The sequence below is a fragment of the Aotus nancymaae genome, unplaced genomic scaffold (assembly GCF_030222135.1).
Source record: "Aotus nancymaae isolate 86718 unplaced genomic scaffold, 86718_ANA_hifiasm-v0.15.2.pri h1tg000039l, whole genome shotgun sequence".
Lineage (NCBI taxonomy): Eukaryota > Metazoa > Chordata > Mammalia > Primates > Aotidae > Aotus > Aotus nancymaae.
In genome coordinates, this window is record NW_026988453.1 from 5934032 (window position 1) to 5947721 (window position 13690).

The 13690-nt window shown below is 39.6% G+C and overlaps 1 protein-coding gene across 1 annotated transcript in view; it reads right to left on the bottom strand.

Annotated features, from left to right (window-relative positions):
* KDM5B (lysine demethylase 5B) overlaps positions 1-13690 on the bottom strand; it is an 81088-nt gene that overhangs the window by 29723 nt on the left and 37675 nt on the right. Inside the window, exons 6-12 of the mRNA XM_021677232.2 lie at positions 12639-12735; positions 11263-11372; positions 8817-8975; positions 6827-6946; positions 4508-4666; positions 3429-3610; positions 1022-1184 (exon numbers count right to left, since the gene is read on the bottom strand). Of these exons, the coding sequence (XP_021532907.2) occupies positions 1022-1184; positions 3429-3610; positions 4508-4666; positions 6827-6946; positions 8817-8975; positions 11263-11372; positions 12639-12735 (990 nt within the window). The remainder of the gene's footprint in view (positions 1-1021; positions 1185-3428; positions 3611-4507; positions 4667-6826; positions 6947-8816; positions 8976-11262; positions 11373-12638; positions 12736-13690) is intronic.

Consider the following 13690-nt stretch of genomic DNA (forward strand, 5'->3'; position numbering starts at 1 on the left):
TATTCTCCAAAAGGAAGCCAGTATAGTCGTGCACCACGTAACAACATTTTGCTCACAGACAGACCATATATCAATGGTGGTCCGTAAGATTATAAGGCCAGGCGTAGTGGCTCATGCCTGTAATCCCAACATTTTGGGAGGCCGAGGCAGGTAGATCACGAGGTCAAGATATCAAGACCATCCTGGCCAACATGGTGAAACCTCGTCTTTACTAAAAATACAAAAATTAGCTGGGTGTGATGGCACATGCCTACAGTCTCAGCTACTCAGGAGCCTGAGGCAAGAGAATCTCTTGAACCCAGGAGGCGGAGGTTGCAGTGAGCCAAGATGGTGCCATTGTACTCTCAGTCTCAAAAAACAAACAAAAAAAAAGATTATAATACTTTATTTTCTTATTTTTACTGTACCTTTCTATGTTTAGATACATTTAAATATAGTTACCATTATGTTACAACTATCTAAGGTATTCAGTACAGTAACATGCTGTACAGGTTTGTAGCCCAACAGCAAGAGGCTATACCATATAGCTTAGGTGTGTAGTTAACTACATCTAGATTTGTGTAAGTACACTCTATGAAGTTCACATGACAATGAAATCACCTAACAACGCATTTCTGAGAACATATCCCTGTTGTTAGGTGTCCCATGACTGTATAGTTGCCATTTCATTTAGCAACCTCTAGACTTTTCAGTCTAGACTGGAACCCTAAAATACAAACTCAAGACCTGGAAATAAATTTTCACTTACAAATGTACTAAAACCAATGAATTGTAATTATTACTTGCAATGCCAGGCTGTTTGGCAATCTAGTTATTAGCTGCAACAAATTAGTGTTTATGGTATCTGAGGATCTAGTCCCACTGAGTAAATGTATAGTACCACAACAAAACAGCTGTTTCTGCTATCAAGTTATGCTATGGAAATACAGAACCAAATCAACATTATAAAAAAGTGAATAAAAGGGAAAAAAAGAAGTGGTGAATTAAGCTTGAGTGGCAGGAGGATTAACCCAGAACATACAGGCACTTCATGAGTCATCAGGGTGTTGGGGTTCATGATAGTCACAAGCTGATGGAGGAGATCCGGCTGCGACACAAAGAGCTCTGGAGCTAGTTTCTTCATTACATTTTCTAGCTGCTCAGCAGCATACCCTGGGACTCCATACCAGGTTTTTGGCTCACCCCTGGAAATAGATTGTAAAAGTAAATCAATCTGCAATACCAACACAAACAAAATGGGTTTCCAGTTTGTATTTTTCACTCTGCTTTGTAAGACTACGCTACAAAAGAATGCGCAAACTGATGAAATACCACTAGAAATGTGATGTGAGCTGGCCATGGTGGCTCACGCCTGCAATCCCAGCACTTTGGGAGGCTGAGGCTGGCGTATCACAAGGTCAGCAAGTTTGAAACCAGTCTGGCCAACATAGTGAAACCCTGTCTCTACTAAAAATACAAAAATTAGCCAGGCATGGTGGCAGGTGCCTGTAATCTCAGCTACTTGGGAGGCTGAGGCAGAAGATTCACCTGAACCCAGGAAGCAGAGGTTGCAGTGAGCCGAGATCACACCATTGCACTCCAGCCTAGGCAACAAGAGCAAGATTCCATCTCAAAAAAAATAAAAATAAATTTAAAAAATGTGACATGGACATATGTAATGCATTTCCCCCTTCAGGTATGAATGAACAGCATCTGAGGTCCCTCTCCCCCTCCCATTTGTATCTAACTCTTTAGAAAATGCAGATATGCAGATACCTAGGATTCCTCCCCTCCATTTTTTGGAGACTGAGTGTTGCCCAGGCTGGAGGGCAATGGTGCGATCTCAGCTCACTGCAACCTCTGTCTCCCAGGTTCAAGCGATTCTCCTGCCTCGGGCTCCTGAGTAGCTGGGATTACAGGTGTACACCACCATACCTGGTTAATGTTTGTATTCTAGTAGAGACAGGGTTTCACCATGTTCACCAGGTTGGTCTCGAACTTCTGACCTCGTGATCCACCCACCTCGGCCTCCCAAAGTGCTGGGATTACAGGCGTGAGCCACCACCCAGCCGATATCTAGAATTTCTAAGAATATAAGGTGTATCATAGTCGCTTCAGGATATGTTGTTATCACAGTTTCCTGTGATAACAACTGACAAAGCAACTGACAAGGGAAGGCAACTCACAGTTTTCTTTTCCCTTGCCCATTCTGGCAGATGAGGTTAAATTAAACACTAATAAGAAAGTCAATTAGCGTTTCTAAAGAATTCTTATTCTTCAAAGCACTTCAAATTACCAAACAATTTGTCTGTAACATCCCTGCTAGGTATGATAAATATAATCTTCATTACAGCTGGGAGCAATTGCCTAGAGAAGCAGAATTGATATACATATATGCGCCAATTCTCTATCTTGTGGTACATCCTCAAATTCCTTGTGTGAGGATTTGAGTGAGTTATAGATCTTCAAGTATTTTTGTACTTAGAAAAAAACAGAGAAGAAAACAGATGTGAAGAGATGGCTTGAAGAGTTTAAAAAGTAAAGAAGCCTAAATTATCTGCAGATGCCTCCTGCCTTGTCCCCTCAACAGACAAACAAAGATAAGGCTCACACTACTTTGCGCAGTGATACTTGAATCAGCACAACAAAAGAAAGACTGGTAGTCACACAGACTTGGAGGACACTGTGGTACCTACTATACTTTACACTTCTCCTAAAGGGGTATCCAGGCTACCACTGCCACCAAATCAGATTTTCCATAGTAAAAGTAACTTTTTCTTAGAGTACACTTTTTCTTTAAGTAAAGACTTCTTTTTATTTGTTTGTTTTGAGGCAGAGTTTCACTCTGTTGCCCAGGCTGGAGTGCAATGGTGCAGTCTCTCAGATCACTGCAAACTCTGCCTTCCAGGTTTAAGCAGTTCTCCTCCCTCAGCCTCCCAAGTAGCTGGGATTACAGGTGCCCACCACCACACCCAGCTAATTTTTATATTTTCAGGAGAGACGGGGTTTCACCATGGTGACCAGGCTGGTCTGGAACTCCTGACCTCAGGTGATCTGCCCACCTTGGCCTCCCAAAAGTGCTGGGATTACAGGCGTGAGCCACCATACCTGGCCTAAGTAAAGACTTCCTTACTTCAGATAAAAGCTACCTTTTCCCCCAGAAATATGTTGTTCTTGCAAAGTAGTGTGTGTGTGTGTGTGTGTGTGTGTGCGCGCGCGCGCGCGCGCGCGCACACGTGCGCAACTTCAGGGAATTCATGGATACTCTAGGAATCTTAAGAACCATTGTCTTAACTTGTCAGGATGCCTGTTTTAACAGAAATGAAAAACCTTAAGGAAAAAAGTAGCTCATTACTCGTTAGACACAGTTAAGACACATCTGCGCTGAAATGGGAAGTTTTCCTATCTAGCTTGCATACTATTCATGGGTTCTTTTTGGAACTTCTCACCAATGCAAGTAGTTAATTGAGTAACTCCAGTGGTCTTCAATATGCCAACAGAATGAAGAAAAGCACATTCCCACATACAACCAAGGAAGTTTCATGCCACATATATCAGCAGTAATATGTGCAAGGACAGACTGCTCCATCACTGGCATGTTGTTCAAATTCCAGCCACTATCAAGATACTCCTAAAAATAAGAAGACAAAAGAGGATAAAGGTTTAGCTATATGTTTCAAAAGGCCAGCTAAAAATATTTTCCCTCAAAATAAAAAAAGAAATGTGAAAGAGGAGGGGCCACCATGCTGACCTTCTAGGATGCCCAGAGATTCGTTTTGCCCAGTTTTGAGCTTTGTATAAATGGACTCATACAGTATATAGTTTTGTATCTGTCTTTAAAAATATATGTTTATAGGAACATATATAAGAGGAACATAAGCCATGAGTCCACTTATATAAAGTTCAAAACAGGCAAACAAATCTATAGTGTTAGAAGTCAAGATAGTGATTATCCTGAGGGCATAGTGCTTGTCTTGAAAGAGGAAAAGTAGTGAAGGAGAGCAGGCTAAAAGGGAGCTTCTGGGGTGCTGGGAATGTCCCATTTCTTGTTTTAGTTAGTGCTGGTTACATGAGTGTGTTCAGTTTCTGAAAATTCTTCAAGCTGTATACATATAACTATGTACTTTTCTGAACATATGTAATATTTCCAAAGAAAATCACCAAAAAGAAAAAAAAAAAATCGGACTTCCCTACCAAAATAGAAATAGAACTCTTCGTAGGAGTTTGCTAGTATGGAAAATAATACTCAAAAACATTAAAGTTCAAAAATAAATAGACCTAGTCCCAGTCCTTTAGGTTTTCTTAAGAAGGAGAAACCAAGGTTATAAAATCTAAAGAGAAGGACGTGGCAAGCAATTTTCCCCCATCACCACAATACAGTGACACAGTTCTGTAGGCTTTCTACTTTTCTTGAAATCACTAAAAATCTGGTCATTAAGGATCTGCTAAAAGTAATAATAAGTTACTTCAAACCAACCAAACAGAATTTCAATAAATACCTCCATTTCCAAGCCACTCATATGCCTACCTCCTCCTCGGGTGAAAGTTTGATCTTCCCATCTCGGACAGGAAAGCCACTGCCAAATTCCTTTGAGGCAATGTCAGCTCCATATTCCACTGTGACATCCTCCTCAATAGTGCTTACCAGTCTCCAAAATTCTTTCTCAACAAGCTCTGTGGGAACCATCTGGAAATAGAAAAAATTAGTTTCCTCACAAACTGTCTGTGACCAACCTGACTAGATAAGCTCAGTGATGGGAATCAAAGAAGAGCAACCGAAGGAAAAATTGTATCTATAATGTTCAATAACTGATCCTAGGCAATTCAGGAAACCTCTACTGTCTAAAAGGAATTCATGTTCCTCCATCACCAACCAGGACACAACTGTAAAAAGGGAGCCAAGGAAAGCAATTATTTATGACCTGGAGATATTTCTGTGTTTCAAAATATGTAACATAAACTGTATAGTAATAATGGTTAGCTGTGTTTGAATGACATATTGTACTGTACAGTTGACAACTGCATAGTAATAATAATGGTTTATTGTTTCAATGATGCTGTATACTTTGAGGTGCTTTCAAATATATTACCTAAGTCCATACTTTCATTCTTTTCACTGGACCTGTCTGAGAGTAATGTAGGCAACTGACACAAAAAAGAGAGTATAGACCAGATGTGGTGGCTCACGCCTGTAATCCCAGCACTTTGGGAGGCCAAGGTAGGCAGATCACCTGAGGTCGGGAGTTCCAGACCAGCCTGACCAACATTGAGAAACCCTATCTCTACTAAAAATACAAAAAATTAGCCAGGTGTGGTAGTGGGTGCCAGTAATCCCAGCTACTCAGGATGCTGAGGCAAGAGAATTGCTTGAACTCTGGAGGCGGAGGTTGCAGCGAGCCGCGATCGTGGCATTGCACTCCAGCCCTTAGACAGTGTAAAACTCTGTCTCAAAAAAAAAAAAAAAAGAGAGAGTATATAGCAGTGATCCCCGGTGTCCGTGTTTTTGGCACCAGAGATGGGTTTCATGGAAGGCAATTTTCCGTGGATGGGGAAGGGTAGGGCACGAGGGCTGGTGGGGAGGGGGATTAGATTCTCATAAGAACATGCAACCTAGATCCCTTGCATGGGCAGTTCACAGTAATAGACTTTGCACTCCTATGAGAATCTAATGCTGCTGCTGATCTGACAGGAGGCAGAGCTCAGGCAGTAATGTTTGCCCACCGATCACCTCCTGCTGTGCAGCCCCATTCCTAACAGGCCACAGATTGGTATCTGTCCTTGGCTGAGGGAGGAGGGTGGAGGGGGGAACACGTTGGGGACCACCAGTATATAGGATATGAGCAATTTGTAGCAGCACACCCTTAGAATAAAGAGTCACCAGACTAAATGTCAATCTGTTACTAATCTGGTGTAAATCCAGAGGCAGGTAACATTTAAATATCTATCCCTCAGTGTCCTCGATCTAATACTCTATCAAAATATAAAATTAACCACAAATAGAAGAGGTTATACGCAAGTCACCAGGATCAGTTAAGCAAACGTATGGGCAAATATTATAACACATAAGGAAGTCAAGAGAACTGAAAATTCAAATGAAGTATAAATTTAAGTCCACAAATAAGCAATTATTTTAAGTAACTAATAGCTGATGTTAGAGATGTCAGGGAAAAGCAAGTTCACTCATATAATGCTGGGATCCATAAATTGACACATCAACTGGGATGGAATGAGGAAGAATGACTGTCATCTGACCTCAATAATTATCCCAAGAAAATCATCCAACTAAAGAGTTCTACATGCACGAAGGGTTTGCTGTAGTGCTTTATTAGTAGTGAGAAAAATCACAGCTTAAATATCCAGAATTAAAGCATTTCATTTTGGGGTACTCATTTGATGGAGTATTAAATGCTGAATGGAACATGCTTATGCTTCAAAGTGAATAAAGAGGAATTAAAAATTGACTCATCCTGAAATTTATAATACTAATGATTGATTACGTAATATACTACAAATGTGTTCCCAATGCATAGTACACTCCTTGGCATATAGCAGTCATTCGATGCATATTTGCTGGGCCAAAACCATTGCTGGTGATTTTTTTTATTAGTATTCTATTACTGCTGCTGTATGATCTGTGTGGAAGAGGTAACTTCAGAGAAATCTTCAAATAAAAAATTAGAATGCTTTTTAAAGTGTTGTGAAATTTTAAATACCACAAAACAAATTAAAGATTTCATTCTGTGTGATAATGCCTACCAGAGTGAGCCTCAACTAAAAATCTGTTTTCAGATACACTTTCTCCAAAAGTTATTAAAATCCTAAATCAAAGCAGTATATATGTACATACATGGACTGGCATGTTGAAGTAATCAGATTTGAATGCATCTGCCATTTCCCCAAAAGTACGGAGAGTATAGTCCCTGGCTGCTTGTTCAAAGCCAAATGCTTCTTGTGGCTTACTACATTCCTGAAAATAAAAAATAAAATTATGTTTTGGATGACACTTGAAAATATCAAGTATACTTGATCAATCATCAACCTGGCAGATAAAAAACAAGGCTTTGTTTATTTTACTTCTATGCTAGGTCTATATTATAAAAATAAACCTGCCTCAAAATGTGGTTGTTTTAATAAGCCAATGAAACACATTTTATTTATTTGCTAATGAGCAAATAAAATGTCAATTTTAACAACCACAACTTGGATACATTTATGTATTTATAAAGAGGCAGCCTAAAGACTCGACTTCCTTCAGAATCAAATAATGTTTTCAATACTGTAAATGAGAGAAATAATGTCCTCCTGGAAGTTAAAACTAGAAAATCAATATACAATAGATCAAAATAGAGATAAACTACTTGATGGAAACAGAATGGCTCTGAGGCCAGCAATATTTGATTATAACCTAATACTGGGAGGTAACAGGGGCAATATAAGCTGCCCTAGATCTTTGTGAGCCAACAGACTTAAATATTCCAGACCCATTGATAAGGTCATCCCTATTAAAAGGTACTAAATAATTCGTCTAACACCCATGGCCCCCTGCCCTGTCTCATGCCTAATAACCTCCCATTGATGGAGATACCCTTATGTTGTAACATAGCTACATGGAAAAGAACTCAAAACTTTATATCCATAAACCTTCTTACTATTATATTATAATCCAACCCTAACAAGGGTAATAGACTGACTGCATCATAATATTAATACATAATAATCCTGAGGGCCGGGCATGGTGGCTTACACCTGCAATCCCTGGCACTTTGGGAGGCTGAGGCAGGCGGGTCACCTGACCTCAGGAGTTTGAGACCAGCCTGGACAACATGGCAAAACCCTTTTTCTACTAAAAATACAAAAATTAGCCAGGAATAGTGGTACAAGCCTGTAGTCCCAGCTGCCCGGGAGGCTGAGATGGGAGGATCACTCTAGCCCAGGAGGCGGAGGTTGCAAGTGAGCTGAGATGACACCACTGCACTCCAGCCTGGGTGACAGAGTGAGATCCTGTCTCAAAATAAATAAATAAATAATCCTCATAAAGGTAATGGTAGATCCTTTTCAGATTTTGCCAATGACAGCATGCACTATTAAAAACATCAGTAATCACAGTGGTACATGAAAATGTCTCTATAAATGAAAAAAGCAGATTACTAAAATTACTTATATAAGGTAACTCCATTTGCTTAAAATAGAAAAAAGTCCGAATTAATATACACCAAGACATTAACAGTGGTTATGTATGCACTGTGAAATCACAGCCCTACTTTTTAAGTTGTTCAGTGTTTTAATAATTATTGCAAAGAGCATGTAAGCTTTTTATAAGAAATTTTTTTTAATAAACAATAAGATAGTTATTAAAAATTATTTTCTGTCTCTTAACTACCTACATATATTGTGGAACTCACTTCTAAGACCTCTTTCCTATTCAGGTCCAGCCCAGTTTTCTTCATGGGCTTCATTACTGTCGACTGCCAAATCTAAAACTCAAAGGCAGGCCAAGTGAGGTGGCTCAGGCCTATAATCCTAGCACTCTGGAAGGCTGAGGCAGGAGGATTGTTTGAACTCAGGAGTTTGAAACCAGTCTGGGCAACATGGTGAAACCCCCTCTGTACAAAAAAATACAAAAATTAGCCAGGCGTCATGGCATAGGCCTGTAATCTCAGCTACTTGGGGAGCTGAGGTGGGAGAATCGCTTGAGCCAGTGAGGTTAAGGCTGCAGTGAGCCATGTTTGCACTACCGCACTCCAGCCTGGGCAACAAAGTGAGTCCCTGAAACTCAAAGGCAAAGAAAAATGCCCTAAAGAAAATTCTCTATTGTTACTTCTACCATTAATTCTTACCTGAGCCAAACACTTAGGACACCTCCAGTCTCCCTTGGGAACATCATGGAGAGGTGGGATCAAGCAAAAGGTATGGTAACTGTCATCACAGCCATCACACAACAGTAGCCGGTCTTCATCATTGCCACTGCCACATAAGAGGCAGACATACAGGTCCACCTGTAGCAGTAAAAATGGGTACAGAACAAAGGAATTATAAGCTGTTATTTGATTTTCTAAAATTCTAGGAATGAAATGAATCTAAGGCCTAATCTAGTCTCTTTATCCTGCTTCAAATGCTTCAACCTCTATAAGGAATATTTTAAATAAAAATGCTTCACTTTCTATAAGGGATATTTCACAATACCTCATGCATACCCAAATCTAAAGTGTACTTTCCTAGCTTTCTCAATTGTCATGCACTTAAAGTTTGTTATTTAAAGATCTAGTTTTTAGCAGGTGCTAAAACAACAAGATGCCAAACATGGAAGCGCACGCCTATAGTCCCAGCTACTTGGGGAGTTGAGACAGGAGGATCACTTGAGCCTGGTAAGTCAAGGTTGCAGTGAGCCCTTAATTACACCATTGCATTCTAGCCTGGGTGACAGAGACCCTGTCTCAGAAAAAAAAAAAAGATACCAGGTAATAAGTAATAAATTACCAACCTAACCAAGAGTAGAATTTATGATGGAAAAAATACAATTTTTTCATATTTTAAACAAAACAGTTTTAAAGTCAATTAACCACATTAAACTACCAATTTAGGCCTGGCACGGTGGCTTAAGCTTATAATCCCAACACTTTTGGAGGCCCTGGCAGGACTGCTTGAAGCCAGCAGTTGAGACCAGCCTGGGCAATATGGCGAGACATTGTCTCTACAAGAAATTAAAAAAAAAAATTAGCTGGGCATGGTGGTGCACACTCATGGTCCCAGCTACTAAGAGGCTGGGGCAAGAGGATCCCTGGAGCCCAGGAGTTTAAGGTGTCAGTAGCTACGATTTCGTCACTGTACTCCCGCCTGGGTGACAGAGTGAGACCCTATCTCTAAAAAAATAAAAATAAATTACCGCTTTTAATTCTAATTAAGGGGCCATGGTTAAGAAGTTCCTCTAATGCCCAGTGATAATGCATATTATTATTTGTTATGGGGTACCCTGTATTCCCCCCAAAACTCACATGTTGAAGTCCTAACCCTCAGTACCTCAGAATGTGACTATATTTGGAAATGAGTCCTTTAAGAGGTAATCATCCAATATGACTGGTGTCCTTATAAGGACAAAGATATGTACAGAGGAAAGACCATGTGAAAAACAGCCATCTACAGCCAAGGAAAGAGGGCTCAGAAGAAATCAACCCTGCCAACACCTTGATCTCAAATTTCCCAGCCTATATAACTGAAAAAATAAATTTCTGTTGTTTAAGCCACTCAGTCTGTGGCACATCCTTATAGCAGCCCTAGCAAACTAATACATTACTCAATACTAGAAAAGCTGAGAATTCAACTAAACAGGGAGTCTAACTGTTTCAGTCTATTTATTGTAGTAAATAAAAATCTAGCTCTGTCAGTTTTCTGATTGTATTGGGGAGAGAGGGTAGGGCAGAGGGTGACATTTATGGAAAGAATATTCAATTAGAATAATTTCTAGTTTCAAGAAAAAAAGCACTGTTTCAGGCTCTCTGAAGAGGGCAGAGAAGAACCACCAGATCCCTTCTAATGCCATCGGGCTTTACTTTTAATAAAAGTTTTCCACAGAGTAAACAGTTCCCAGCCCTCTAACTCTGCCATGTCCTCCTACCCCCTACAACTGCTTCCTTTGTTCTTTTTTTCTTCCTTCCTTCCCTACTTTCCTTTCATTCCTTCCTTCCTCTTTCTTCCTTTTTTATTCCTTCTTTTCATTTCCTTCCTTCCCTTTGCTAGCTGGAAAGTTGGAAAACGCTAAGTTGTATTTTTTTTTTTTTTTTTAAGAGACAGGGTTTCACCATGTTGGTCAGGCTGGTCATGAACTCCTGACTTCAGGTGATCTGCCTGCCTCGGCCTCTCAAAGTGCTGGGATTACAGGCGTGAGCCACCACACCCAGCCTAACTTGGATTTTTGATCTAGTCTTAAGCTCATGTAGAAGTGAGCTAGTGATTTATGAGCAATTCTATGTATAATGAGCTAGATTACAGTTCATTATTATTTAGTGCTAAAGTAAAAGTATTCCAGAATAATGGCAGTCAATGCCCCCCAGATGTTACTACCATCTTTATAATACGATCATGTATTTCTTCATTTATTAACTAATACTAGAAACTGACTTCAAAATATCTTTTTATTGTCGAACACTAAATTAAACAGTCTTATTTAAGGCACAAAAGTTTAAACTGCGGGGGGGGCGGGTAAAGTGGATTAAAGAAAGGAGAGGAAAAGAAGAAAAAGGAGAAGAGAATGAAAAAAGAAAAAGGAGAAAGGGAGATGTCACTCACAGCATTGGCGGCTTTTTTAGATCGACTCTTGGGCTTTTCCTTCTCATTTTCTACAATATAATCTTTCCTCTCAATGGGTTCTTGCTTGATGCTACTCTTCATTTCTTTCTCTGTAGGAGGCAATTCAAAATTAGCTATTTCTGTACGATGCTTTTCTCCACTTCCTCCCTCACCTCATCATCTCCCTCCCAATGCACACACTGTACACAAACATAATTTCATGTGTGTTTTCATTTTAGTAGCAATAGCACCCAGTATACTTTATTCAAGGGCTCAAATGCTGACTACTTGGAAAAAAAGCAAACTCTTGTGTCATTTGAATTTCAAGATGTAGTTTATGTCTGGAGACGTCCCTCAAGTTTGTATGCTTTCAAAATAGAAGCTAGAGTTTTCTTACGACCAAGACATAATATATACTCATGAAAAAAAGTTCCTCTTGGCCATGACTATAAGAGACTGACAATTCACCAACTATACCTCCTCATTAGACATTATCTCTCCATGATCTAAGATGACTTCCTGGTCATCCTCCTGGTCTCCAAATTCCTGATTCTGAAGACTGAGAAGTTTGGCTAAAACACTGGCTATCAATTAATGAACTATCATGTGGTAGGTGTTGTGGGCTAAATGTTTTCCATAAAGTATTTAATCCTTCACAACAAACCCATTTCAAAGGTAAGAAAACTAATGTTAAAGTAAGTGAAGAAATACCTCTAAGGTCACATAGCTAGTTAGCAGTTGGGCAAAGATTACTGTATTACTTTATATTGTATCTCTATTACTTTCCACTGCATTATGTTGCCTTTCCACTAGCTCACTAATGCTTAAGTGGAGCAAATTTAAGTCACGTCTTAATTTGTATGTGCCTCCTATGTAGGATATAAGATTTCTCTTAAGAGAATCTCGAATTCACCTCTCAGTGACTTACATCAAGTCATAGCCAGACAACCAATTAACTACAATTCAGATTTAGGAAGCATGTCTGTTTGCCTTGACTGAAATAAATCTATTAGACATTTAGTCAAAGACACCTATATTTTTCACAAATTACTTCTTTTCAATGACTGTATTGATTCAAATTTCAAAGTAGCAACTCACTACAGGTGAGAAAGTCATCCACACTTCTAATATGCATACATACAGCATCTGTTTCTCTCTTCCACTAGTCAGTTAATTATGAGAACAAGGACATTGTTGATATATTAAGATTTTATTTCTCAAAGCCCAACCCAGTGGCTACTACTATGCAATAGCTGCTTTAATATTTATTTTAAATTTTTTTCTATTGACTTTTTCAGCTTATAATGTTTACTTTATGAATAATTAATTTTACTTTATTTACTTTTTCTTTCCTATTCATGGATAAATTTTCTTACCACTTTCAAATTTTGGAGTTGGACAACCCATTCGACGTCTCAGATTGTGAGTTCTGGCTTCTGTTGTCTCTTCAGGTTCTATTTTAATATTCGTGGCCTAAAAAAAATTGTCATATACATGAATATTTCCTTTAAGAAGAAATATTCTTTAAAAATCCAACTGGAATCTCAAGGTGACTACATCCTACAAATTGTCTCTATTAACAGGGCATTCAAAACATACTTCTCTCTCTTCCTAGGGAAGAGAACTCACCTTTGAAACTACTATTAAGGCATGGATGAGAAATTTCAAAATAGGGAAAAGTTGGCCAGGCACAGTGGCTCACACCTGTAACAGAAACACTTTGGGAGGCCGAGGCTGGCAGATCATTTGAGGTCAGACAAAGTTCAAGACCAGCCTGGCCAACAATGAAACCCTGTCTCTACTAAAATCAAAAAAATTAGCTGAGCGTGGTGGCATGCACCTGTAGTCCCAGCTACTTGGGAGGCTAAGGCAGGAGAATCGCTTGAACCCGGGAAGAGGAGGTTGCAGTGAGCCAAGATTGCGCCACTGCACTCCAGCCTGGATGACAGAGCAAGACTCTGTCTCAAAAAAAAAAAAAAAAGAAAAAAAAGTAGGGAAAAGTCAAAGGATCAAGAACAAATTGTGGCTGGGCGAGACGGCCCACACCTGTAATCCCAGCATTTTGGGAGGCTGAGGTGGGTGGATCACTTGACACCAGGAGTTTGAGATCAGCCTGGCCATCATGGTGAAACCCTGTCTCTACTAAAAATACAAAAATTAGCCAGGTGTTGTGGCGCACACCTGTGGTCCCAGCTACTCAGGAGGCTGAGGCACGAGAATTGCTTGAACCAGGAGGCAGAGGTTACAGTAAGCCAAGATCATGCCACTACACTACAGCCTGGGCAACAAGAGCCAGTCTCTGTCTCAAAAAAAAAAAAAGAGAAGTGTTTCTATTCAAATTCAGAAGGACAACTCTTATTTTCCTCCTAGAAGGTTCTTAGTTCTTTTTTTTTTTTTTGAAACAGAGTCTCACTCCGTTACCAGGTGC